Raw genomic sequence first — 27,318 nt, 5'->3', positions numbered from 1 at the left:
GGTGTGTATGTGTGGAGACTGTCTGTACTCAGACTTGTGAGGCTCCTGAGTAGGTGCTCTTCCTACCATTTCATAGACTATCTTCCTTTATTCTTTATTTTCTTATTAGTGGTAGTAATGAACAGAATCTTAAATGCTTACCCTAGGGAAATTTTGCAATGTCTGATAAAGTTCATTTGCTTCTGAAAATTCTGATAAAATATGAGCAACAGGATTTATATCAGAAAATTGGTTTCCTGGTTAAAATGAGCTGTAGAAAATTATCCAGGAATAGAAACATTTACAATTAAGAAATTTATACACGTACACGCTATCCCCCAGACCCACTAGGGGGTATATACAATTTTTCTTTATATATGACATCAAGGGCTGACTAGCAAAATAAGTCGACACTCAATTTAACTCTTTTAAAATAAACACATCTAATTTATAAGCCTAAATAAACTATCGACCATTACCTAAACTTTGCAAATGACTGTCATTCTACCTTCTCGTTTTATAGATGAAGAAACTGAGGCCCAGACAAAGTACGCGAAAAGTTAAGAATCACTGAAATTCTAAATCTGATGGAACCAGAGACAAAATCCAAGACCTTATACCACCAAGTAAATGCTCTTTCTATTACACTATGTCAGATTTTTTGTTTCCAAGCTTCTTTAGATTGAATATGTTTTGCTTTCTTTTATTTTTATGCCCATTTAGCAAGTGAAAAGGAAAGAAAGCACAAAGTTTTAAGTTTTTTATGTTAATTCGTCTCAATTTTGGTAAGTTTTGTTTATCAACACACTTTCCAGGTGTATAACATCTCTGCTTTTAACTTCCAGGGGAAAGAAAAGTAAAACAATCTGTGACCATTGACATGTCATATGCTTACTACAAGTGTGCTACTGTACTCATAACATCCACCGGAGGGAAGCAAACACTAGATTTTGAGCCTTACCGGCCTTGGCGTTTCACTGCCTTGTTGAAACTCTTCAATTTGCTGCTGTTGCCAAGGACCTAAACTGTAGGAGTCCTCTGCAGTTCTGCCTTCCAAAGGGTTTGTCCGCAGCTGCTCCGTGAGCCACATCTGGGTCCGCACTGAAGGCTGAATGGGAACCCCACCTACTGCCTGTTGACCAAGCATTAAACATTTTGGAGGCTCCAAAGCCTCTGAGCTCGGCATGATGGACTTGCTTTCAGGTAAGGCACTGTATGTCATGTCTAAGGTCTGTCTCCTAAGAGTGGAGGAACAGGCTCTAAAGTCCTCTTTGCTGCAGCTCTCAAACTTATACTTGCAGTCCACCAGAGCTGATGACCGTCTGTTGCTGAAGTCCTTGTCTTCTAACTTGAGCATCTCCATACTATCATGTAGACAGCTGGGCCCCAGGGTCCTTAGCTGTGATGCTAGAGCCTTGTCCCTCCCTCTCTTTTCTAAACCGTTCCTTGGCTCCGCGGTGTATGCAGCGCCACGCTGGCTGCCATGATCAGGAATGGTGAGTTTGGACAAAGATGACCATTTCCGAAGGGGCCGGAAGTCCTTCATGTCTAGTGAAGAGTCCTGCTCCCCTGTACAGTGGCTTCCCCATGTCTGCATGAGGCTGGGACTCCATTTGGGGCCATCTGGTGTCAATGATTCCCTAGGCTTAGAAGCTGAAGTGCTGGAATTAGACGGCATCACATGGGCAGTAGGGAGAGCAACCAATGACTGACTAGGCTTAAAAGATAATGTGCCACTCGACGTTGAATGATCTGGAAAGAGAAAGATTGCCAAGTTAGTCACAATTAGCAGACAAACGAGAACGAGAAAAATGTAAAATGCCAAAAGAGAAATCTGAATATGTTTCATAGCACAAACTTTTCAGAGGTACCTCCTCAGAATGAGATTATTAATATTATGATGATAATCCTGTTAAGTTTATTCTGAAACAAGTTAAACATACTTTCGGACATGAGCTTCCAAATATGGACACACAATGAAGTTATGCCCTTTTACCACCTACAGTACTTATAGATGAACAATAACTGCAAAGCAGGTGTATATTTATCCAAGTAGTATGCCTTTAAAAGGAAAAAAAAATCCATCTCCCACTGAGAGATCATACTCCTAATCCAGGACTGAAATCTAAGACACAACTATATCAGGAAATGGTACTTTTCAGTGTCTTTTCTAAACTTTGAAAATTTATGCCAAATCTGAATGTTTCAGCACCTCACCAAACTCAAATTCAAATTAGAAATATGAATAAAGGAGGGCTTTCAATAATGAAAAACAATCAGAAAGCATTCTAGCAATATATTTTTGCAAAAAAACAGTTTAGTTCCTAAGCTTCCAGGCTCACTTAAAGGGATCACCAATGCTATACCTCAACCCAGAACTGTGAAGTCTACTTTGATTCTTATCCTTTACATTCATTAAATCCTCAAGTTGTAAAATTTTACTTCCAAAATGATTGCCTATCTATTATCTTAAGTCAGGGCCTCATATCACACTATTCTGCAGACATAAATAGTTTTAGTAGGCTACATGAAAGACGAAAAGATAAATAAGGGCCTTACACTCAAAAAACTTATCATCAAGTGTCAAATTATCATCATATATACCAAATTAAATCAAATATTATAATTTTGTAATCAGGGGATATCTAGAAAGGGGATAACAATTTGAATCGGTGGGGGGATTGGAGATGAGTAGTGAAAAGTGATCCTCACAATTTAGTCTATATTTTCCCATATTGCTTAACTCTTCTACCAGAATATATTTAAATATTACTTGCGCACTTGGGTTTTTAAAAATTGAATAACTGGAAAAGACATGTTGAGAAAGCCAAAAATTCAGATGATGAAGAGGGATCCAAGGGATTGCCCTGGAGAAGCAGACCAGCGCATCTCTCACTGAGCAAGAGTAAGACAAGAGTAGGGACTGAGCTGCCAACAGACAGAGACATCCTAGACACTTTTGGATGAGCAAAATACCCTGCATCCAGCAAAGGTCTTTTTGAACACACAGAGACCAGGAAGCAACAGCAGAGGAGGAGAATCCTGTGCACCAGGCTCACACAGGAACTGAAGCCCTGCCCGGTGAATGAGAGGCGTGAGTGATTCCAAGATACTCTGACTCGGTTGACCCTCTCCTAGCCATGTTGGTCCCATATGGGAGGAGTCCCAGTCAGAGCACAGCAGCCAGCAGGAGCCCAAAACAAGGAACAAAATCCACATACAAGCCACCATGGCAGCCAGTTTCCAGGCAGGGAAAGCCTGCCTACAGAGCAAACCTGGCTGGCCCCAGCCACCAACATCTAACAACAATCTGCACAGAGAGATCAGAAAGTATCACCCTCAGCCCTGTGCACCTACAGGACGAATCCCTTCCACCTCTTTCACAGCAGGGAACGTGCTCTTTTTCAAGAGCAGAATGTGGAATTGAAAAGGGAGGAAGTGACACAAAAGACATCTGAAGGCTACCCGGTGGAAGGCTCCTGGGCTGCAAACCAACTGAAGATAACCGAAGAGTGCTAGCAGCACAGGCTGAAAGCTGGTCTGACTAGCTTAGCAGCAGGAGAGAAATCTGCAGTGACAGAAACCTGGCACAGGGGGCAGCAAGGAGCCCTCTTTCACTGAGTGACCTGGGTTGAAGAACGGAAAGGGTCCTAGAACAGAGGGTAACTGAGTAACTTCAGAGTAACAATATCAAGTGAAATTATAGAGAGGGAAGAGAGGACTGTCATAAATTAGAAAAAATTGATAAAAAATATAAGAAACCCTGAGAGTTCCAAAGAGACGGTCTAAAAAAGCAGCTATCAAAGCAAAAACAGCAGAAACCCCCCAGAATGACCTGCCACAGACAAAGGTCACAGAAATCAGAGATTGGGTGGCAAAAATGAAAAGAAACCAAGAGAAACTAGAAGTGAAACTCACTGAAGTTATACAGGAAGCAAAAGTGTAGTTGGTCAATTTGAAAAAGCCCATTCTGAAATAATGGAAATTAAAAACTTCATCCTGGAAATTAAGAAGCAAAGGGAGCAGGGTCAACCAGGTAAGGAAAGAGTCTCAGAGCTTTAAGACCAAAATATGGAATTAACCTACTCAGTCATAAACATAGGGAAAAAAAATCTCAAAAGAAGGAGCAAAGTTTCTGAGAGATGTGGGACTATGTCAGGAAGCCAAATCTACAGTTGATTAGTATTCCTGAAGCAGAAAGGGAAACAGAAAATACCATGGAGCAAACATTCCATGAGGTCATTCAAGAAAATTTCCTTTATCTTGCTTGAGAAATGACCATCTAAGCAAAAGAGATTCAGAGAACCCCTGCAAGGTATTAAATGAGAAGAGCATCCCAAAGGCACATAGAAACCTGCCTCCACAAAATAAGCATGAAAGAAAAAATCCTGAAGACAGCAAGAAAGAAAGGTCAGACTACCTACTGAAGAAGACCCATAAGAATTGCTCTAGGCTTAACTGCAGAAACACTACAAGTCAGAAGTGGCTGGAGTCTAATTTTTAATGTTCTTAAATTGAAGATAAGCAACTCCAACCAAGAATTTCCTACCCTGTCAAGCTAAGCTTCATCACTGATGAAAAGTTAAAATCTTCCCAGACATCCAATCCCTAAGAGAATATGCCACCTCCAGACCAGTCCTTCAGAGAATGGTGTTGAACACAGATTAAAAAAAGGAAAAAAAAAAAAATAAGGGAACAGACATGACTATCACAGGCAAACTCAGAGTTCATAGAGCATATAAGCCATCCACAAAAAATGAAAACACATTCATAAATAAATTCAAAAGGAAAAAGGAAACAAAGCAACCCCCTAAGAGCCCTATGGCAGAAATAAACTCTCCCATTTCAGTAATAAATTTGAATATGAATGGACTAAATGCACCACTATAGAGACACAGAGTGGCAAACGGGATACAGAAGAATGATCCAACAGTCTGCTACCTCCAGGAAACTCATCTTACTGCAAAGGACACTCACAGTTCAGATTTGGGGGCTGGGAGACACTTTTTCAGGCAAATACAAAACAGAAGAGAACAGTGTAGCTGTTCTGATATCAGACAAAGCAGACTTCAAACAATTCAAAGTTAAAAAGGGCATGGAAGGAAACTACATAATGATAAAGGCTCAATTCATCAGCAAGAGATTTCATCTTACATATAAGCATCCAACACAAGAGCACCAGGTTTTATGGAACAACTACTAAATAAACTAAGAGAAGAAACTGACATCCACACAACCACAGTCAGAGACCTAAATGCCCCAGTAACAGTTTTAAATAGATCACTGAGGGGAAAAAAAATCACCAAAGAGATTTGGGGCCTTAATTTGACGAGCAAGCAAATGGATTTAATAAACCTCTACAGAACACCCAACATCAAAAGAGTATACATTCTATATTCATCAGCACATGAAACATACTCCAAGATTGATCACATTCTCGGACATAAATCAAGCGAACAAATTTCAAAAGATCAAGTTAATACCATGCACCTTCTCAGATCACAGTGGAATAAAAATAAATATTGCCACCAACAAGGTCCCTTCAAACACACACAAAGACACGGACACTTCATAGCATGCTGCTGAATAACTTCTGGATCAACACAGAAATCAAGACAGAAATAATCAAAGATTCCTTGAAACAAACAAAAACAAAGACACATCTTACCAGAATCCCTGGGATACCATGAAAGCAGTATTAAGAGAAAAAATTCATAGCATTGCATGCACACATCAAAAAAACAAAGATAACAAGTAAACACCCCTATGTCACATCTAAGAGAGCTGGAAAGGGAAGATCACTTAAGTCCTAACTTCAACAGAAGAATTCAGATCACCAAATAAAATCACAATTGCAGGATACAGAAGACAAGAATATCATAGAAAGTATCAACAAGACAAAAAGCTGGTTCTTTAAAAGGACAAATAACACTGATGAACACCTAGCCAGACTGATGGAAAAAGAAAGAAATGGTCCAGATCAACACAATTAGAAATACAAAAGGCGAAGTCACAAATTACTACCCTGAAGACATTCAAAAGATTATCAGAGATTACTATGCATGCCTATTACTAATATGAATACTACTGAAAACCTTTTTTAAAAAAAGGAGGACTTTCTGACATCACACAATCTCCCAAGGTTGAAACAAGAAGAAACAAACTCTAAACAGACCAGTAACAATCCAGTAAATTGACTCAGTCATAAGAAATCTCCCCACCAAAAAAGCCCTAGGTCAGATGGCTGCCCAGGTGAATTCTACAAGACATACAAGGAGGAGATGATACCAGCTGTATTCCAGACAATCAAGAATGATGGAATTCTCTCAACTCATTTTATGAAGCTAACATCAAACTGATACCCAAACCTTGCAAAGATTCAACAAGGAAAGAAAATTACATGCCAATTTCCTTGATGAACACAGATACAAAAATTCTCAACAAGATTTAAGCAAACCGGATCCAACAACACATCTCAAGGATCATCCATCATGACCAGGAAGGCTTCATTATTGGGATGCAGGGCTGGTTCAACAGTTGCAAGACCAAAAACATAATTCAGCACATTAACAGATGTAAAACCAAGAACCACGTGATTATATCATTAGATGCAGGAAAAGCATTTGGCAAAACTCAGCATTCCTTCTTGATAAAAGCCTTTGAGAATCTAGGTATAGAAGGCTCCTTCCTCAAAACAGTAAGAGCCATTTATGAAAACCCACAGGCAACATTTTGCTCAAGGGCAGAAATTGGAAGCATTCCCCCTAAGAACAGGAACAAGACAAGGAAGCCCACTCTCATCCCTCCTGTTCAACATAGTGTTGGAAGTCCTAGCCAGACCAATCAGACAAGGAAATCAGGGGTATCCAAATAGGAAAAGACGAAGTTAAACTATCCCTCTTTGCAGAAGATTTGATTCTCTATCTTGAAAACCCTAGGGAGTTTGTCAAAAGTCTCCTCGCACTGATAATCAACCTTGGTAAAGTCCCAGGGTACTTTACCAAGGTGTCATCCTTGATATCTTTGAGCAGTTTTATAGTTCTCATAGAGATCTTTCACTTGGTTAGGCAGATGCCAAGGTATTTCACTTGGTTAGGTGGGTGCCAAGGTATTTCATTTTGTGTGTGTGTGTGTGTGTGTGTGTGTGTGTCTGTGTGTGTATGAATTGTGCTTTTTATTTGGTTGTTTGCCTGCTTGTTGCTGGCGTATAGAAATGCAACTGTTTTCTGCACATTCCATGCTCATGGATCGGATGAATCAATATTGTCAAGATGTCCATCTACCCAAGGCATTCTACAGATTCAATGCAATATCCATCAAATTATCAACATCATTTTTCTCAAACTTGGAAAAAACAATACAGAAATTCATATGGAAACAAAAAAGAGCACAAACAGCCCAAACAATCCTCAGCAAAAGGAACAAAGCAGGAGACATCACATTTCCAAACTTTATTACAAGGCTACAGTAACCAAAACAGCCTGGTATAGTTCAAGAATAGGTACATTGACCAATGAAACAGGACAGATACTCCAGGGCAAAAGCATGGTCTTCCAACCAACTCATGTTTGATAAAGCCACCATAACAATCACTCGGGAAAGAAGACCATATTTAGCAAATGGTGCTAGGAAAACTGGCTGACCACATGCAGAAGAATGAAACTGGACCCTTCTCTATCACTATATACAAAAATCTACTCTAAATGGATCAAAGACCTAAATGTAAAACATTAACCTATTAGAATCCTAGAAGAAAAAGTAGGAAACACCCTTATTCATATCAGAGTAGGCAGCAAATTCTTGACCAAGTCCCCAAAAGTGAATGCCATAAAGGCAATCATAGACAAGTGGGACATCATCAAACTGAAAAGCTTTTACACAGCAAAAAAACCCAAAAAAACAAACCATCAAGTGAGTAAAGAGACAACCCATGGAATGGGAAAAAAAAGAATTGCAAATTACGCATCTGACAAAGGCCTAATATTTAGGATCTACAAGAAACTCCAAGTGAAAGAAAAACCAAACAACCCCATTAAAAAACGGGCAAAGGACATGGACAGACACTTCTCAAAAGACATATGAGCAGCCAAAAAACACATGAAAAAATGCTCAGCCTCACTAATCACCAGAGAAATGGAAATCAAAACCACAATGAGGTATCACATAACTTTGGTAAGGATGGCTATCATTAATAAGTCAAAAAACAACAGATGCTGGTACCGGTACAGAGAAAAGGGAATGTTTCTACACTGTTGGTGGGAATGCAAGCTAGTTCAACCTCTATGGAAAGCAGTGTGGTGAATCCTAAAAGAATAAAAAATTGACCTTCCATTCGATCCAGCAATCCCTGTCCTAGGAGCATACCCAGAGAAACATAAACTGTTCTACAAAAAAGAAATCTGCACACGCATGTTTACTGTCACTCTATTCACAAAAGCAAAAACTTGGAACCAACCCTACTGACTATCAAAAGTGGACTGGATAAAGAAAATGTGGTGAATATGCCCAACAGAGTATTATGCAGCCATAAAGAAGAAAAAATCATGAACTTCGCAGCGAATTGGATGGAGTTGGGGACCATCACATTAAATGATATATAATAGAAACAAAGAACTGAATACTGCATGTTCTTGCTCATAAGTGGGACCTGAAGAATAGTCACATCAGCACAAGGGGTGGATGGGCAGTTGCTGGGCACTCCTAGGGGAGAAAGGGAAAAAGGTGGGGGGCCCAGGAAAACACGGAGGGGGCCAGGCTCAGTGGCTCAGCCTGTAATCCCGCGCTCGGGAGGCCGAGGTTAGAGGATTGCCTGAGCCCGCGGGTTCGACCCGCCTGGGCAACTTGGTGAGACCTCATCTCTACAGGAAATCAAAAAATGAGCCGGGCGTGGTAGCACGCGCCTGTAGTTCCAGCTACTTGGAAGGCTGAGGCGGAAGGATCGCTGGGCCCAGCAGGTCAAGGCTGCGGTGGCCGGGAGCGGCCGCTGTACTGCCGTCTGGGCGACAGAGTGAGACTCCGACTCAAAAAAAGAAAAAAAAAAACAACAAAAAAACCACAAAGGGTAACTGGTCCACCACCAGGGGGAGTGAAGGCCAGTTAGAAGCCCAAACTTTACCTGCAATCTACGTATGCAGACTTGTACCCAGACTTGTACCCCACATCTCTATAACTAAAATAAATTCAGATGAGAATGATCTAAGTAGACTAATTAAAAAAAAATTCCAGTTGGTCTCTGCACTGAATTTGTTCAACTAGAGATGAAAAGGGAAAAATATATCATATTGAAAGCTGCCTATTAACTTCTGAAGAATCTTTCCATATTCAAGAAAAATCTCACATTATTGAGTCTAGCCTCCCAAAAATAAATCTCAGGCATAAAATTCTAAACATACTCTGCAACTATGACATGGTCATTCAGAAACACCGGCACAAGCATCAGTCTGGAAGTGAGTCACATGAGAAAACGGACTGTTATGTGGAGCAATCATCTTTTGGCTGGATCAGGCAACAACAGAGGCAACACCTTTCCACGATGACAGTGGCAGAGAAGGCCCCACAGTGGCTGCAGAATCAGATTCCCAGCCCAGAAGTGGCAGAAGTTAGGCAGCTTAGTGGGCAGCAGAGTGACAGTTCTCGGGTGTGATTTGAGGCACGTATATCTAGATACTTGGTCTTATGTCTGGTTCTCCAGCCCTCCTAAAAACTCTGTGAAGTACCAAAAATCCTTAAATAAATTCATCTGCTCAATCAGTCAGTCAACTACTTTTGCTGGTTAAGAACACCGAATGATCCAAATATGAAGTCAGGAGAACATGGCTCTATAAGAAGAAAAGCAAACTATTCCATAATCTATAGTAAGGAGTTAAATGCCAAGAAAAGTTGCTCAAGATAATTCTTGAAAGGTAAGGGTGAAGCAGACTTGTACAAAATGTCAAATATTTGCTAGGGAAAAAGCCTGGCCTCACTCAGCATGAAATGTGACATCACTGAGTTTCCAAACCAGGGTGTGAGTGGTAGGACCACAGCTGTACTTGAGGATGATCGTTCCCATAGCAGAGTTGCGAATGGATTAAAGCAAAGCAATTGGCTACCAGACTGATTAAAAGACTATTATGGCAATCAGTAGAACAAGAAACAGAGGGGACTGTGTTACTGAGAGTCAATTCTAAACAGAAATAGGACAAATGTCCCCAAAAGCTTATGGAACATTGTATTAGTATATTATAGTACTGTACATATTTTACAAATATATTTGTATTAATATTCCTAGAGTATCTGTGTTAAAATCTCATGGCCTCTAAAAAAAAAACCTTTAAATTTATTTATTTATTTGTTTGTTTGTTTTTTTGAGTTGGAATCTCACTCTGTCGCCCAGGCTGGAGTGCAGTGGCACCAGTGGCACACTCATGACACCAGTGGCATGCCCGCAGCCTCAACCTGCTGGGTTCAGGCAATCCTTCCACCTCAGCCTTCCAAACTGGAACTACAGGCACACACTGCCATTCCTGGCTTGTTTATTTATTTATTTGTTTATTTACTGTAGGGCGAGATCTCACCAAGTTGCTCAGGCTGGTCCTCAAATCCCCGAGCTTAGGCAATCCTCTCACCCCGGTCTACCAAAGAGCCGGGATTACAGGTTTGAGTCACCGCACCAGGCCTAAATTTTCTTAAAACCATAAAGTTTTGTAGCAGTATGAAATTTTCTACTTCTTGCATTTAAAAGACAGAGGTAAAGATTAAGCATAACAGTTTTTAAATCAGCTTTTGCAGTGTCAAATTCTGGCTCTACCACCTAGTAGCTACATGAGGGGGAGACCCAAAAAAATCAGAATTATTTTTTGGAGGGCAGGCTCCTTGTAGTACAGGATTCCCTCACGAGGTAAGTTTCCAGGAACCCACTGGTGTCAGTGTACCAGCTGCCATTGTTGTGAGCAGCTGCACGCAGCTGCAGTGACTTTTTTTCCCAGAGAGTCTTTCGTTGCATTTGCCCATTTCGTGATGGGTGACTTACAAGCACCGCTGTCCACACCATGCTGAGTGTCCAGTCTCTGACCAAAAACGGCATGACCCCTTATCACGTCCTTCCTGTTCGCCCGATCGAGCCCAAGCAACTTGTGTTTCCCTGATGAAAAAGATCTCAAAGGGAAGCTTTTGCTGATGTGGAAGAGGTGAAACAAAATATGGCAGAAGCACTAGAAGGAATAAAAAATCGATGAGTTTAAAAGCTATTCTGACCCACAGAAAAAGCGTCTTGATGGGTGTGCCGCATCAAACTATGTAGGTGAGTGCTGTGAAGGTGACTGAAGTTTAAACATGTAAGAATAAAGACACAATTATTTTATAAATAAATTCTGGGGTTTTTTCAGGGTCCCCTCTTGCATATGTTCAAACAAGTTATTTAACCTCCTCAAACAAGTTATTTGAGGTATCTTCAAGTTACCCCATCCATAGAGTAAAGATAAAAACAGTGAGAAATAAAACAATACATATAAAGTACTCAGAAGAATTCCTAGCACAAAGCAAAATGTTAGGTATTATGCCATTTAAAAAGCTAAAAGTAGACATTATTTTCAATATAATAGACAAAAAGGTTAAGTATCCATAGATACAAAGAGCTCCACCAAATCAATAAAAGAAAATTGTAAATAGGTTAAAAAAAAATCAATAAGCAAATCACCAATCAAGAAATGCAACTTGACAGGCACAGTGGCTCACTCTGTAATCCCAGCACTTTGGGATGCTTAGGTGGGAGGATCAGGCTGGACAAAATAGTGAGACCTCATCTCTACAAAAAATAAAAACAATTAGGCACAGTGGTGTGTGCCTGATGTACCAGCTACACAGGAGGGTGAGGCAAGAGGACTGCTTGAGGCCAGGAGTTGGAGGCTGCAGTGAGCCATGATCGCGCCACTGTACTCCAGCCTGGGTAACACAGTGAGATTCTAACTCAAAAACAACAATAATTTAAAAAACCCAAAAGAATATATGTTTAAAAAAAAAAAAACAACCACAAATGGTCAAATTCACTAATAACACAAGTGCATTCTCTCTCATATTCATATAATTATTAAAGGCTGCTAAGATACAATGATGGGAATGTAAACTGGTGTAGTCTTTGGAATAAGAGGGACAATTTGTATATATCAATGTTTAAAATATGAATATATGTATGTGAATATACATACACCCGTGCATATTTGTATGCAAATACATATACATTCATGAGCAGAAAAATTGTCAGGAAGAATACACTCAAAACTTACAGCCTAATAAACAACTCTACTGTGTGTAACCTCTACACACAGTAGGAGGGCAAAGGGGGGAAATGCTTTCACGTTTTACTTTACACAATGTCTTATTTTACTTTCAAGTAACATAATTTTGCCATCTTGTCAAACTTCTGCAAAAGTATTTTGTTGTTTTGTGACCTCAAAGAGCTTGAAATACTTCAAATAAAGAACACTTTTACTGAAGTACATTACAAAGGTGACTGTCTCACTTTCCAGATCGCAGTCAAAAACTCTGAGACCACATCACCAGTCTCAGCCGCTACTTATTTCTGATGACGTACCACCTTCCTGCCAGCCTTTACTCAAGCAGTACTTTTCAAATGCATAGAAAATCAACAACGAGTGATAAAAACCAATTCCACACCAGACTAGTGTTTATTCTTATAAATCTGAAAACAATTGATATATGCTGCTTATGGAATATTACACCAGGCACAGGGTAATCTTTTATTCTTCAACATTCCTGATTAAAAATTCTCAAACCTTAGCATACAGAAATGTTTCCCAGGCTCTGGTGCCCTCTCTAAGAGATTCTGATTCAGTAAGAGTAGTGAGAAATCCTTATTTAAAAGAGGAAATACCACTTTTAAATAAGTGATTGTGCTGTTCCATTCACTATAACATCATTCCATCTGGATCTAATTCAGATTCTGAAAGCTTCAAGTTTAAATAGCCCAAATTCAACCATAAGCAGTATCTGAGTTCTAGTGTAAAGTCTGTTATTGTGACACTCAGAATTCATTACTGTCAAAACTAAGAATCAAAGTTTGGTCTATTCACACACATATGCACATACATACACATGTACACACAACACATGAATAAATGAACAAGTAATAAGGAATTAAATATTTCACAATGTAAGTGTTTGAAAAACAGAACCACTATGTCTTAAACAGAGATGAGTACAGAAAATGCTAGCTTTTAAAACTTAATTTGCTCACAGTTAATTAGAGGTAGATGTAATGCCAATCTTAATGTGCTTTGCTAAGCTACCTAAACGTAGCCACAAATCCCAAATGCAAGTTATTATGATGGCATCTAGCCCACAACGAAGTAACGACACTGAAACCTGAAATTAGCAGAGGGCAGTCCTCTTAAAAACCAGAGAATAAGCCAGGCTCGGTGGCTCACATGAAGAGACCTGTGCCTCAGGTAATCCCACGCCTTGGGAGGCTGAGGTGAGTGGATTGCCTGAGCCCGCAGGTTCAAGACCCGCCTGGGCAGCGAAACCTCATCTCTACAATAAATAAAAAAATCAGCCAGGCATGGTAGCGCATGCCTGTAATTATGGCTACTTGGAAGGCTGAGGCGGAAGGATCGCCAGAGCCCAGCAGATCGAGACTCCGGTGGCCAACCTGCAGTGGCCGGGAGGGGCCACTGCACTCCAATCAGGGCGACAGAGTGAGACTCCAACTCAAAAAAAAAAAAAAGTTACATTGTATACTTCAAATGGGTAAATTATATGTTATGTGAATTGTATCTCAATAAAGCTATAAAGAATAGGTACAGTGCATAATCTCTAACAGACAAGAAAGAAAATGGCATGAAGAAAAAAGTCAATCAGAAGCAAGCATGACAGATAGAAAGCATACCATGTGATGACAAAAATGCATCAAAATACCACAATCATCACAGTAAGTGAAAGTCCACTCTAAAGACAAGCACTGCCCTTTTTTCTTTTTAATCCAGCTCAATGTATACAAGAGATACACCTAAAATATTGAGTCCTGTTTTGGTATTATGACATCTGCGCATTAAGTCTGAGAGTAATTACAAGAAAGAATCACACTGTCAAGAACATGAGGAGACCTGTGCCGCAGGTATCAATATCAGGAAAAGCATGCTTTCCCAAACTGCTCTGTTTCATTCCTTAAAATAATGCTAATGAGGACCTCTGTTTGTTTCCCCACAGGCAAATGCATGACCTACTCTCTCAGTAACCACATAGGATGCAATAGTATGCAACTCTGTGCAAATCCTAGTTCTTGTTTTATTATCTAATCATAATTACCAATCATCCTGTTTTCTTCACTATTTTGTGTTTTCTCATTTATATCTTGTGAAGCCTTCCAAATCTTGAGACAGAAAAATCGCTTATTTAAAATAATTATAAGAATCTACCTTTCACAAATTAGTTCACAAGCCCTTTTTGTACGTTGTTCTCAGTAACCATTCATAACAAACTAAGAAACTTGCTTATATAAAGCAAGATGAAAAGCTGGCCAAAAAAAAAAAGCAAAAAACAAAATAAATCATAGGCATTTCTGATCTTCTACCAGATTGGATAATTAGCAATTTAAAGGACAATCTGAGGTATAGTTTAAGGAGGCCGGGCAAAACATTTTAAAATCTGGTCAGGAGGGGAAAAAAGCTGGTCAGGAAAAAAAACAGCTTTTCCTACTTACACAAAAATTTTAAATACTTTTTCCTGCCTGCCTTTTAAAATTTCATTCAACTCTGCCATTTTCTGGACATTCCACACTAGTTTCAACTTAAGATTAAGTCTCATCAGATAGTTTACCTGCAAAGAGCTGACAGAGTTACTTCTCTAACAAAAAATGTTTACAAATTAAACTATAAATTAATACATTATGATTTGAGATTTTTGAAAATGCAAAATTTCTTAGAAACTAAACTATTATTTTATGACAGAACAGACAATAAATTACCATTTGGTTCTCTATCCACTTGTGCGGTTTGGGGAGATGTGGAATTATTCATTTCCTCCCTAAATCCATGGCTATATGACAAGTCAGTGGTCCATGGGTTCATCATATGACACTAAAATCAACCAAATTAAGCTCAACTTGGTCAAGGTCAGACATTCATACTCTACCAGGCCAAGAAGCAAACTGATAGAAAGCAAAAATGAATGAATGGATGGATGATAAACCCCAAAGGTAAAACTGAGGACAAAAAGATACAAAAATATGCCTCCAATAAGCAATTTTAATTTCTTCACGCAAAGGAAAAGGGTATGTGATTTACAAAAGAACAGAAACCCTATTTTGAATACTGCCTTGAACTTATTTGATTTCATAAGCAAAAAAAAGTATCCTCTGCATAACCTTTGACCTACGACCATATACAAATGAAGAACTAAAGTTCACAGAGGTTAAATTGCCCATCATAGAGTTCAAAATAAAATCCCAGTCTCCTGTTTCTGGGTCTAGTGTTACCTACATTATCCTCCACTACGGCTCGCAGGGCTTCCTTCCCCGGGGTCTCCCTTCCAAGTGCAGGCATCCAGCACAGTGCGGTTAAAGAACAGGAAGTGAGGTTAGACAGACTGAGGCAATCTCAGTTCTACCACTTGAATAGCTGCATAACTCTGGCACATTAACATCCTCTAGGTCTTATTTTTTATCAGGAAAAGATCATTGTATCTCACCTCAGAAGGATTCCATAATAAAGGAATTTTTAAGTAAATCATATGTAAAGTATAATACCTTATATTAAAAAAAATTTATGATAGTTCAGTTGATGTTAAGGCTAACTAAACAACTAATGCACTGAGATATCATAGTCATGTTGTTGGAGTATTCATTATCAGAGTCCCAAAAGTTCCAAAGTTCCAAAATTGCACACACATGACATTTTTCACCAATGAACTGATATTAAAATAAAAGGCACAGAACAGGTCAGAGAATGGCCTAAATATCATTTACCTTCTCTTTAAAATGGTTATATAACTGTACCTAACATGTAATTGAATTAAATGAAACAGTTACACAAACCTCTCATCATGATGCCTTGTATACAATAAATGCTCAATAAACGTTAGTATCATTATAATCAAAAGGTTAAGAGAGAGCTATTTGTTTACAAATATTACCAAGGGTGAGAGGGTGAGCAGAGAAGTAACAGCTGAAATAAAACTGTCATGTGCTGTAATTGTATAACTTTGGTGTTGTGCATATATGAGTTCAACACTTTGGTGCATGTTTGAAATTTTATGTTTAAAAAAAAAAAGAAAATCAAGCCGGGCTCCGTGGCTCAGCCTGTAATCCCGTGCCTTTGGGAGACTGAGGTGAGTGGATTGCCTGAGCCTGCGGGTTCGAGACCTGCCTGGGCAACTTGGCGAGATCTCATCTCTGCAATAAATCAAAATGAGCCGGGCGTGGTAGCGCGTGCCCGTAGTTCCAGCTACTTGGACGGCTGAGGCGGAAGGATCGCCAGAGCCCAGCGGGTCGAGGCTGCGGTGGCCGGGAGCGGCCACTGCACTCCAATCTGGGTGACAGAGTGAGACTCCAACTCAAAAAAAGAAAAACGCATGGTAAGAGTGAGAACAAGAAGATATTTTACATTAAGATTTGGTGTTTTAAAGAAATTATTTGGCAAAATAAACGAATGAACAAATGAAACATAATCGCTGTAATAAAATACATGAGCAAAGAAAAGAGAGAGCAAGCCCCTGAGAAAGTTGAATGATGTCTTCCAAGATCAGTGGCTGCCCAGAGCTGGGGAAATGGGGAGTTTGGGGGATGGTGGTTAAGGAAAATGCAGTTACTTTTTGGAGTAGTAAAAAGGTTCTAAAATTGATAGTGGTAATAACTGTACAACTCTGTGAATATACCAGAAGCCACTGAATTGTACAGTTCAAATGGGGGAAAGGTAGCATATGCGAATTACACCTCAATAAAGCTGTTCAACAAGAAAAAAATGTATGGTTTTCATCTCCTAAATATCTCCTGAATCATCACATTTTCTCCTTCCCCTTTTTTCAATGAACAAGTCACCATCAGCTCCTACTCCCAACAGCAAGTGGTCTCCTGGCATCCAGTTTCTTCCTGTAATCCATCCTCGGCACATCAACCACAATGTTCTTTTACTTCCCAGACTTTGAGTGTTTGTTCTCTCATCCTAGACTGCTGTCCTCCCAAACCCCCTTAGCCCTGACAGTTCCTACTTTTTGGCTTCAGCTTAAACATCACTTCTGCCAGGTGTCTTTCCCCTAATCCCTTGGACTTTGACACATTCCTCTGTTGTCTGTCTATCCCTATCACTACGTGTACTTCGCCCACCACAATGCTTGTCGTATTTTATAATTATTGTTTACTGTCTGTCTTCCCCTCTAGATTTGATATACATAATGACAAGGGAAGTGTTAATTCTTACCCCTAGCACAGTACCTAACACACAGTAGACAACAAATACCGGCTAAATGAATAAACAAATGATTGAACAAGTCCTTCCTTACAAGGCCTTAGTTTTTCATAAAATGAAAACAACAAACCAAATAATAACTTAATAACTTAAGTTTCTTCTTTTCATAAATTTATAATTAAACGTGTGTGTGTGTGTGTGTGTGTGTGCATAAACTTTTCTTTTTTACTAAGAAGTAGTAGAGCTGTCGAATACTCTAAGGTCAAATTTTACAGTATTCAACAGCCCTACTATTTCTTATAAAAACCACTAGCTAATGAAGACAGGATTTAACTGAAGTTCATTATCAGCCCCTATTTAAAATAAATGAGGTTAATTAGGCAAGAAAATTATCTCCAATACAAATTAGCAGTTGGGAATTATCAACATAAAAAACATATTTAACTCTATCTGCACCATTTTTTGGTTTGTTTTTAAGTAAAATATAGGAGTTTGCTTGAAAATTAGCCCAAAACAGACTGGTAAAAGAGACATATAAGCCAGCCAAAGTCAGCCAAGGCAACATAGAGAGACTTTGTCTCTAAAAAAAAAAAAAAACCAAAAACTTAACCAAGCATGGTGGTACATGCCTGCAGTCAGTCCCAGCTGCTGGGGAGACGGAGGCCGAAGGACTGCCTGAGCCCAGGAGGTCAAGGCTGTGGTGAGCCGTGATTGTGCTACTGTGCTCCAGCCTGGAAAGCAAAGGAGACCCGACTCAGCTCAAAAGAACTGCCGAGAGCCTGCCTACCAGGCACCACGTGATACGAGAAAGTGCGACCGCCCTGAGGAAGGTCAGAGCCAGGTCTAAGCAAGAAGCACAGTCCTTCTCTATTCTTGGTGCTGCACTCCCAGCTTCCTCTCGCAGTTCCCTCAGTCACTGGACTCTAGCACCACATTCAGATTGTGCTGAACGCAATGCTGCCTACTTCAAAAATAACTTCTCAAACAGAGGTCTGTGGCAACAGCAGCTATGTACATGGCCTCCAGGTCTCAGTGAAGAAAATCCAGGAACACACTAGCCTGGCTGGCGTGGCTTTTGTTACAATATGGGTCGTCCTACAGACACATCTATCCTCATGTCATAGCTCTATTTCCTCCCATCCTGGAATTTGTCACTCCATGAACAAATTACCACAGCCAAAAGTGGCACTGCTATTAGTGTCTGAACTTTTTGTCAGACATCTATCTAAATCTCACACCCTCATTTAGCATTATTTGAAATACTATGCATGGCTAAGAGCAAGTCCGTCAGCGGCAATTCTAGAAGACGTTTCTTTGCCAGTAGCCCTTCCCTGCTGAGACTCTGATGTAATCCTTCCTCTCTTCCATTTGGTTGCCCTTACAATTCTGCAGCTCTTAGAACACAATAAGTATTCAATACATATTTATTAAGTGAATAAATGAATGAACCTCTAATAGCTCCAGGTGAGAAAGGAAGAAAAGAAGAGGCACCATTAATCATATAAGAGTAATTTATAAAAAATGAGTATTTGTAATCCATAGAGCGTTTATATTCCGCATTTAGTTTGATATGCATCTGGGGATTATAATTTGAAAGAAGTAAGGCAAAAGAGCATTAAAATAAAAAAGAATGCAAGCTATTATTTTTCAGACAATTCACAGGATACTGTGAGAATTCTACAGCAGCCAAAGAGCCTCACTTGGAACGCTGGTTATAACCAAACATACAGAACTTACTAAACGGCAGGGGCAGGGGAGTCTCACCAGACAACACCATCCAGTCTGTTTAATGTGTGATGACTTACTTCACAGTGTAACGTTTACTTAAAGTAGTGTACCATGAAACTTAAATAAAAACTGTCCCATGCCCTTTAAGTTATACCTAAAAAATTAAACTTGTATTTACGATACAGAGACCTATTCAACCATAACTGTCTTGCAGACAAAGAAAAAAATAATCGCTAAGGTAAAACAGAACCAAAACTGACTATTACAGGTTAAGTATGTCAATTGCATAAGCACAAAACCATCACTGGAAAGGTCAAACAAACTCCAGAAGTTTGTGGCAAGACAGGCTCTTTCCTCCTACGTGTTCCATTTCCAACCAAACCTTACGTAGAAAAGACTGATGCACCCGCACTCTTCTGCCTGCAATAACTCACTCATCTTTGCGCAGCTGTCGACTGGTCTAGCAGCAAACTGGACCTGAGACCCCTAGTGTGGAATCTCTTTGTCCAGAGGTACGTCTCCTCTTCCCTCCTAATTAAATCTGAGGGCCTATACCTAAAGCCTGAGAAGAGAATTCCAGCAGGAATCATTAACATTATTCTTTTCCTCATGCCCCACCTGAGCAATAAAACGCTAGAATCTCAGGAATTCTCCAATCAAAAGTTTTTCCTAACCCAAAGATTTACACCCTATCATATCTACCTTAATTAACTTTTTCTCTGCCAAAGGAGAAACCTACCGCAGTGAAGCTCTAAGCACTGTCAAAACTATAAAAGGGGGGTGCTCATAGAACTCCAAGACTGACAGTAAGAATATAATTTATCATAGACATAATGCTGTTGCTATAAATTCCTACTGTACGTTAAATGTGAAGTGGGACAACAGGAGCTATTTTGAGACATCAATATTGTTTCTACTGGGAAATATATAAACATACACACATAGACTCATAAAAGCTTTAAAAGTAAAACCATTACAGATCATGGACTGCCTATACCAGTGTTGTTTAATAGAAATACAATTCAAGTCACATGAGTAATTTTAAATTTTGTAGTAACCATGCCATAAAACTAAAAAGGTACAAGTAATATTAATTTTGACAATGTATTTTATTTAACCCACCATATCCAAAATATTCTTTCATTAGGTAATAATCAATACTAAAAAGTATTAAGATGTTTTACATTCTTTTTTTATACTTATTCAAAACCCAGTGTTCGTTTTACTCCTACAATATATCTCAAATTAAACCAGGCACAGTGCAAGCAGTCAATAGCTAAATATTGTTGCCGGCTACCATATTAGACAGCAGAGCTTCTTTTTTTTTTTTTTACATTAAAAAATGTAAACTTCTTACATTATTAAAAATGTACTTGAAGTTTTCACAATAATCAGTCTCAAAACTTCAAATACATTCACCTAAGAATTACCACAACAAACCAAAATAATGTAGCACTTCATGTCACAGCCTGGGAAATCAAGAAGAAATGGCTCCTCCAAACCAAACAGTAATAGTAATAAAGCTGAAGGCAGCTAACTAAAATATTCTGTAGATAACTCAAACACAAACTCAAATTATATTTGCTAACACATACAAATGCCATGCATGTCATTTAGAAATTAATATAATTATATGCCATGGTAATTCTCAGTTGGACATTGTAGTACAAAGGAGATAAACACTTTTTAGGAGATTCTGTAATGTTTGGAATTTAACAAGCATAGATTTGTTTAATTTTATGAGAAAAAGTAAATACTTTATAACTCTATAATTAATGGATGACAAAAAATTATTTGACCAAAGTATACAAATGCATCACCTGACAGTGATATGACATAATCTAATATACAGCATGTTTGGGGTGGGGGTTGCTTTTTACATTTTATATTTTATTTTAAAGATGTGAGATACCCACATTTTTAAAATTAAAAATTTTTTTTTCAAAGGATGTGGTACAAGTCAGGATTAGGTATACCAGTAGACATCGTATAGGTAAAGTCTGGGCCTCCTTCTAGTCCCCACTTTGCCTGGTTTGAGGTCAGGTACTCTTATTGATGCTATGTCCCTGCCCCGGCAGTATCCCACTACTGCCAATCCCTTTCTTACAGTATTTCGGCAAATGTTCAGGATCTACTTACAGGTGAGAACTTATGGCACTGTGTTCTGTGATAGATCACTGAGTATTATAGCATGTTTTTGTTTTGGGGTTTTTTGGGGGGTTGGAGTCTTGCTGTCGCCCAGACTGGAGTGCAGTGGCCACTCCTGGCCACCGCAGCCTCGACCTGCTGGGCTCCGGCGATTCTTCCGCCTCAGCCTTCCAAGTAGCCGGAATTACAGGCATGCGCTACCACGCCCGGCTGATTTTTTTGATTTATTGTAGAGATGAGGTCTCGCTGCCCAGGCGGGTCTTGAACCCGCGGGTTCAGGCAATCCACTCACCTCAGCTTCCCAAAGGCGCGGGATTATAGGCTGAGCCACCGAGCCCGGCTTATAGCATGTTTTAAAACTAATATTATGCTATAAATATCAACGCATTAGTTATGTTCCGATGCAGGCTATTCTCAATATTCAGTAATTCTCCATAATGGTTATTTCCCTGAGCCTTTTCCATTAAACATGTAAACCATGCAGTAAACTAAACAATGAAAAACAAAGTATATATATTAGAAGAATGAGGACTTAGTGAGCACTTATTAAGTAACAACGAAGGTAAAGAACAAATGAATAGCTCCCATAAAGTAGAATTCATAAAAACTTTAAAAAGACATAATTTCAGGAAGGAAAACATATACTAGTTGGAATTAACACAGCCAATTAACAAACACAGCAGGCTTTCTTCTAAATAAACAGTATTTATTATGCCTGTTATAACTATTTCCTGTATTCAGGTAAGATGTTAATAAAACTGATTAAAAAACAAAAAACTTCCCCTTTCCAAACAATCACCTTACCAAACAACAAATGCTATCAATACCATTCTTTACCAGCTCCACTCATCTAAACCACAACTCTGATTCATTTTCCACTGAAGTCCCAAGTTCCTATTAATAATGTCAGTCTCCCAGAGCCTCACTCTTCCATCTTATTTTTATCCACAACATCTTATGCTGCTGTATCTTTTCCTGGAACTCCTGCCCTCTTTCCCTGTCTTCAAACTTTAACACTATGTTACTCATACATAATAGCTTCTAAATAACACTATCTACTACAATCATGCCTTGAACTCGGGATTCTTTGCTCATTAGAATATTACATTCTGTACTGTGAAACATACTGGTGCAATCATTCATTTTCCCATGTATTAATTAAAAATTGGCAGGAAAAAAGTCAGAGGTAATGGCAAGAACGAATGGAATTTAACAAAAAACATCTTTACAACAACCCAATTCAAGCAAAAAGTAAAAACTTGCCCTTCATCCCTGAAAGATTACTGAAATTTATATTTAACACTTGATGAATTATTCAGTGAGAAAAGAAGTGATATGTGTGGCTGCTAACTAAATTAGCTTTATCATATGAGGACATCGGTTTTGTTCAATAGAAAAACTTGTTTTAAATTAACTTACCAAGCACTACCTATCCAGCTAAGCTAAGCATCATCAGTGATGGAGAACTAAAATCCTTCCCAGACATTCAATCCCTAAGAGCTTACGCTGCCTCCAGACCAGCTCTGCAAGAAACACTTAAGAAAGTATTAAACACAGAAGAAAGGAAAAAAAGAATGACAACGCCCCCACAATGCAGGGAAAAGACACAAATCAACCCAAAAATCAGAAGACAACAAGCAAACAAACAACAGCAACAATAACAAACTCTGTAAGAACCACATGGCAGAGATAAACTCCACATTTCAATAATTAGCCTGAATATGAATGGACTAAATGCACCACTGAAAAGATATAAAATAGCACAATGGATAAAATATCACGAGGCAACAATATATTGTCTCCAAGAGACTCATCTCACCAAAAAGCACACTTACAGACTCAAAGTAAGAGGATGGGAAACCAAATTTCAGGCGAATGGAGCACAGAAGAAAGCAGGAGTCGCAATCTTAAATATCAGACAAAATACCATTTAAGCTATCAAAAACTAAAAAAGATACTGAAGGTCACTACATATGATAAAAGGTTCAATCCATCAACAAGGAACACCCATCCTAAACATACATGCACCCAACACAGGAGCACCAACTTTCATAAAGCAGCTTATAGGTAAACTAAAAAAAGATAATGACTCAAACACTATCATAGCTGGGGTCTTAAATACCCCACTCACAACCCTAGACAGATCATCAAGACAAAAAATTAATAAGGAGATCCAGAACCTCAACGTGACTCTTGACCAAATGGACTTCGCTGATACATACAGAACACTCTACCGAACAACCATGGAATATACAATCTACTTCATTACCACATGGCACATACTCTAAGATCGACCACATTCTCAGCCATAAATCAACCATAAACAAATTCCATAAGACTGAAATACTGCCAAGCACCTTCTAAGACTACAGTAGTGGAATAAAAATAAATACCAACACCAACAAAGTTCCCCCAATACCCACAAAGACATGGACACTTCATACCATGATGCTAAGCAGCTCCTGGGTCAACATGGAAATCAAAACAGAGATTAAAAGATTCCTGGAAACAAATGAAAGAAACATCAAAACTCTGCGATGCCATGAAAACAGTTCTCAGAGGGGAATTTATATCTCTATGAACAAACATGAAGGAAATGGAAAGATCACAAGTTAACAGTCTAACAAATCACCTAAGGGAAGCAAGCCCACCAAAATCCTAACTGCAGCTGAAGAATCCAGAGCACCAAAATAAAAGTCCAAATTTGGGAGATAGAAGACAAAAAGATAATACAAAAAATCAAAAAGACAAAAAACTGGTTCTTTGAAAGGATGAACAAGACTGACAGACCCCTAGCTAAACTGACCAAGGAAAAGAGAGAAAAAGTCCAAATAAACACAATCAGAAATGCAAAAGATCAAGTCACAACTGAGCCCAAAGACATACAAAAGATTATCAGAAACTACTATGTACACTTGTATAGAAACAAACTTGAAAACCTAAAGGAAATGAAGGACTTTCTGACATCACACAGTTTCCCTAGGTTGAAACAAGAAGAAATCGAGACCCTAAATAGACCAGTAACAACCCAGGAAATCGATTATGTCATAAGAAAAATACCTACCAAAAAAACTCCTAGACCAGATGGCTTTCCAGCAGAATTCTACAAAACATACAAGGAGGAACTGATACCAATCCTATTGAAAGTATTCCAGGCTGGGCATGGAGGAACTGATACCAATCCTATCAAAAGTATTGGCTCATGCCTATAATCTCAGAACTTTGGAAAGCCAAGGTAAGTGAATTGCTTGAGCCCAGAAGTTTGAGACCAGCCTAGGCAACATAGTGAGACCTCATCTCTACAAAAAATTTTAAAAATTGGCCAGGCATGGTGGCTTAAATCTGTAATCCCAGCACTTTGGGAGGCTGAGGCCAGAGGATTGCCTAAGCCCAGGGCAACCTGGGCAATTTGATGAGACCTCGTCTCTACAATATATCAAAAAATTAACTGGGTATAGTAATGTGTGCCTGTATTTCTAGCTACTTGGAAAGCTGAGGTGGAAGCATCACCTGAGGCCAGCGGGACGATGCTGGGGTGGCCATGTGTGTACCACTGCACTCCAGGCTAGGTGACAAAGTGAGACTCTAACTCAAAAAAAAAAAAAGAAAGTATTCCAGACAACTGAGAAAGATGGAACTCTCCACTTTATGAAGTTAACACCACATTGATACCCAAACCGGGTAAAGACCCAACAAAGAAAGAGAACTATAGGCCAATATCTTTTATGAACATAGATGCTAAAATTCTCAAGAGCCTAGCAAACCAGATCCAACAGCACATCTCAAAAATCATCCACCACGACCAAGTAGGCTTCATTCCCGGGATGCAGGGCTGGCCCAACATTCACAAGACCATAAACGTAATTAAATACATCAACAAATGTAAAGACAAAAATCACATGATTATATCATTAGATGAGGAAAAAGCTTTTGATAAAATCCAGCACCTCTTCTTGATAAAAACCCTTGAACACCTAGGTATAGATAGAACATACCTCAAAATAGTAAGAGCCATCTAAAAGAAACCCACAGACAGCATACTGCTAAACAGACAGAAATTGGAAGCATTTCCCCAGAAAACCGGAACAAGATAAGGATGCCCACTCTCACCCCTCCTTTTCAACATAGTTTTGGAAGCCCTAGCCAGAGCAATCAGACAAGAGAAGGAGATCAGCGGTATCCAAATAGGAAAAGAGGAAGTCAAATTATCCCTCTTTGTAGACAACATGATCCTATACCTTGAAAACCCAAGCGAATCTGTCAAAAACCTCCTCCCACTGATAAAGGACTTTGGAAAAGTCTCAGGGTATAAAATAAATGGGCAAACGGCAGTCACATTTCTATACACCAGCAATAAACAAACAGAAACCCAAATAAAAAGCTCAATCCCATTCACAATAGCCACAAAAAAATGAAATACCGTGGCATCTCCCTAACCGGGAACATGAAAGGCCTTTACCAACGAAAACTACAAAACACTACTCAAAGAAATCCAAGACACAAACAAATAGAAAAATATTCCATACTCATGAACTGGAAGAATCAACATTGTTAAGATGTCCAATCCTACCCAAGGGAATTTACAGATTTAACACAATACCCATTAAATTACCAACATCATTCTTCTCAGACCTGGAAATGATAACATAGAAATTCATATGGAAACATAAATAACCACAAATAGCCAAAACAATCCTCAGCAAAAAAACCCAAAAAAACAAGGCAGGAGGTGTCACACTTCCAGACTTTAAACTTTGTTATGAAGCTACAATAAACAAAACAGCCTGGTACCGGTCCAAGAACAGGCATATAGACCAATGGAACACGACAGAGTTTCCAGAAGCAAAACCTCAATTTCTCAAACAACTTATCTTCAAAAAAGCCTCCACCATGAACCACTGGAGAGAGGAGAACCTATTCAGTAAATCGTGCTGGGAAAACTGGCTGAACACACGCAGAAGCATGAAATAGGATGTCTACCTATCACCATACACAAAAATCAACTCTAAATAGATCAAAGACCTAAAAGTAAAACTTCAAACTATAAGAACCTTAGAAAATGCAGGAGACACCCTTATAGAAACTGGAACTGGCAATCAATTCTTGATCAAAACCCCAAGTGCCCACATCATAAGAGGTAAGATAGACAAGTGGGACCTCATCAAACTGATGAGCTTCTGCAAAGCCAAAGAATCCATCAAGAGAGCAGAGAGAGAGCCCACAGACTGGGGAAAAATATTTGCCACCTGTATATCTGACAAAGGTCTAACATCTAGGATCTACGAGGAACTCAAACATGCCGAAAAGAAAAAAAAACAAACAGCCCTATTACAAAGTGGGCAAAAGATATGAATAGACACTTCTCAAAAGATGACATACGAGCAGCCAACAGATACATGAAAAATTGCTCAGCCTCCACTAGTCATCAAAGAAATGCAAATTGAAACCATACTGGGATTCCACCTACCTCCAGTCAGGATGGTCATCATCAATAACTCAAAAAACAACAGATGCTGGAGAGGATGTGGGGAAAGGGGAACACTTCTGCACTGTTAGTGGGAATGAAAACTTACACAACCTCTGTGGAAAACAGTTTGGCGATTCCTAAAGATCTAAACATCGACCTTCCATATGACCACACTATCCCACTACTGGGAATATACCCGGAGGAACTCAAATCACTCTATGAAAAAGATACCCACACACACGTTTATTGCAGCATTATTTATAACAGCAAAACACGGAACCAACCATGCTGTCCATTGAAAGAGGACTGGATTTTAAAAATGTGGTACATAAGCAGGGCTCGGTGGCTCAGCCTGTAATCCCATGCCTTGGGAGGCTGAGGTGAGTGAATTGCCTGAGCCCGTGGGTTCAAGACCCACGTGGGCAACTTGGTGAGACCTTATCTCTACAATAAATCAAAAAACTAGCCGGGTGTGGTAGCGCGCGCCTGTAGTTCCAGCTACTCGGAAGGCTGAGGTGGAAGGATCGCCGGAGCCCAGTAGGGAGCGGCCACTGCACTCCAGTCTGGGCAACAGAGTGAGACTCCAACTCAAAAAAA

The 27,318-nt window shown here is 39.2% G+C and overlaps 1 protein-coding gene across 1 annotated transcript in view; it reads right to left on the bottom strand.

The window, feature by feature from the left end:
• The window catches only part of CEP85L (centrosomal protein 85 like), a 180,615-nt gene that overhangs the window by 111,302 nt on the left and 41,995 nt on the right, over nt 1-27,318 (bottom strand). Inside the window, exon 3 of the mRNA XM_008065691.2 lies at nt 941-1,731. Within this exon, the coding sequence (XP_008063882.1) occupies nt 941-1,731 (791 nt within the window). The remainder of the gene's footprint in view (nt 1-940; nt 1,732-27,318) is intronic.

This window comes from Carlito syrichta, unplaced genomic scaffold (genome assembly GCF_000164805.1).
Source record: "Carlito syrichta isolate Samal-C Ts95f unplaced genomic scaffold, Tarsius_syrichta-2.0.1 Scaffold308784, whole genome shotgun sequence".
Taxonomy (NCBI): domain Eukaryota; kingdom Metazoa; phylum Chordata; class Mammalia; order Primates; family Tarsiidae; genus Carlito; species Carlito syrichta.
The sequence above is the reverse complement of the archived record's forward strand: the minus strand, read 5'-3'. Positions and strand labels throughout refer to the sequence as shown.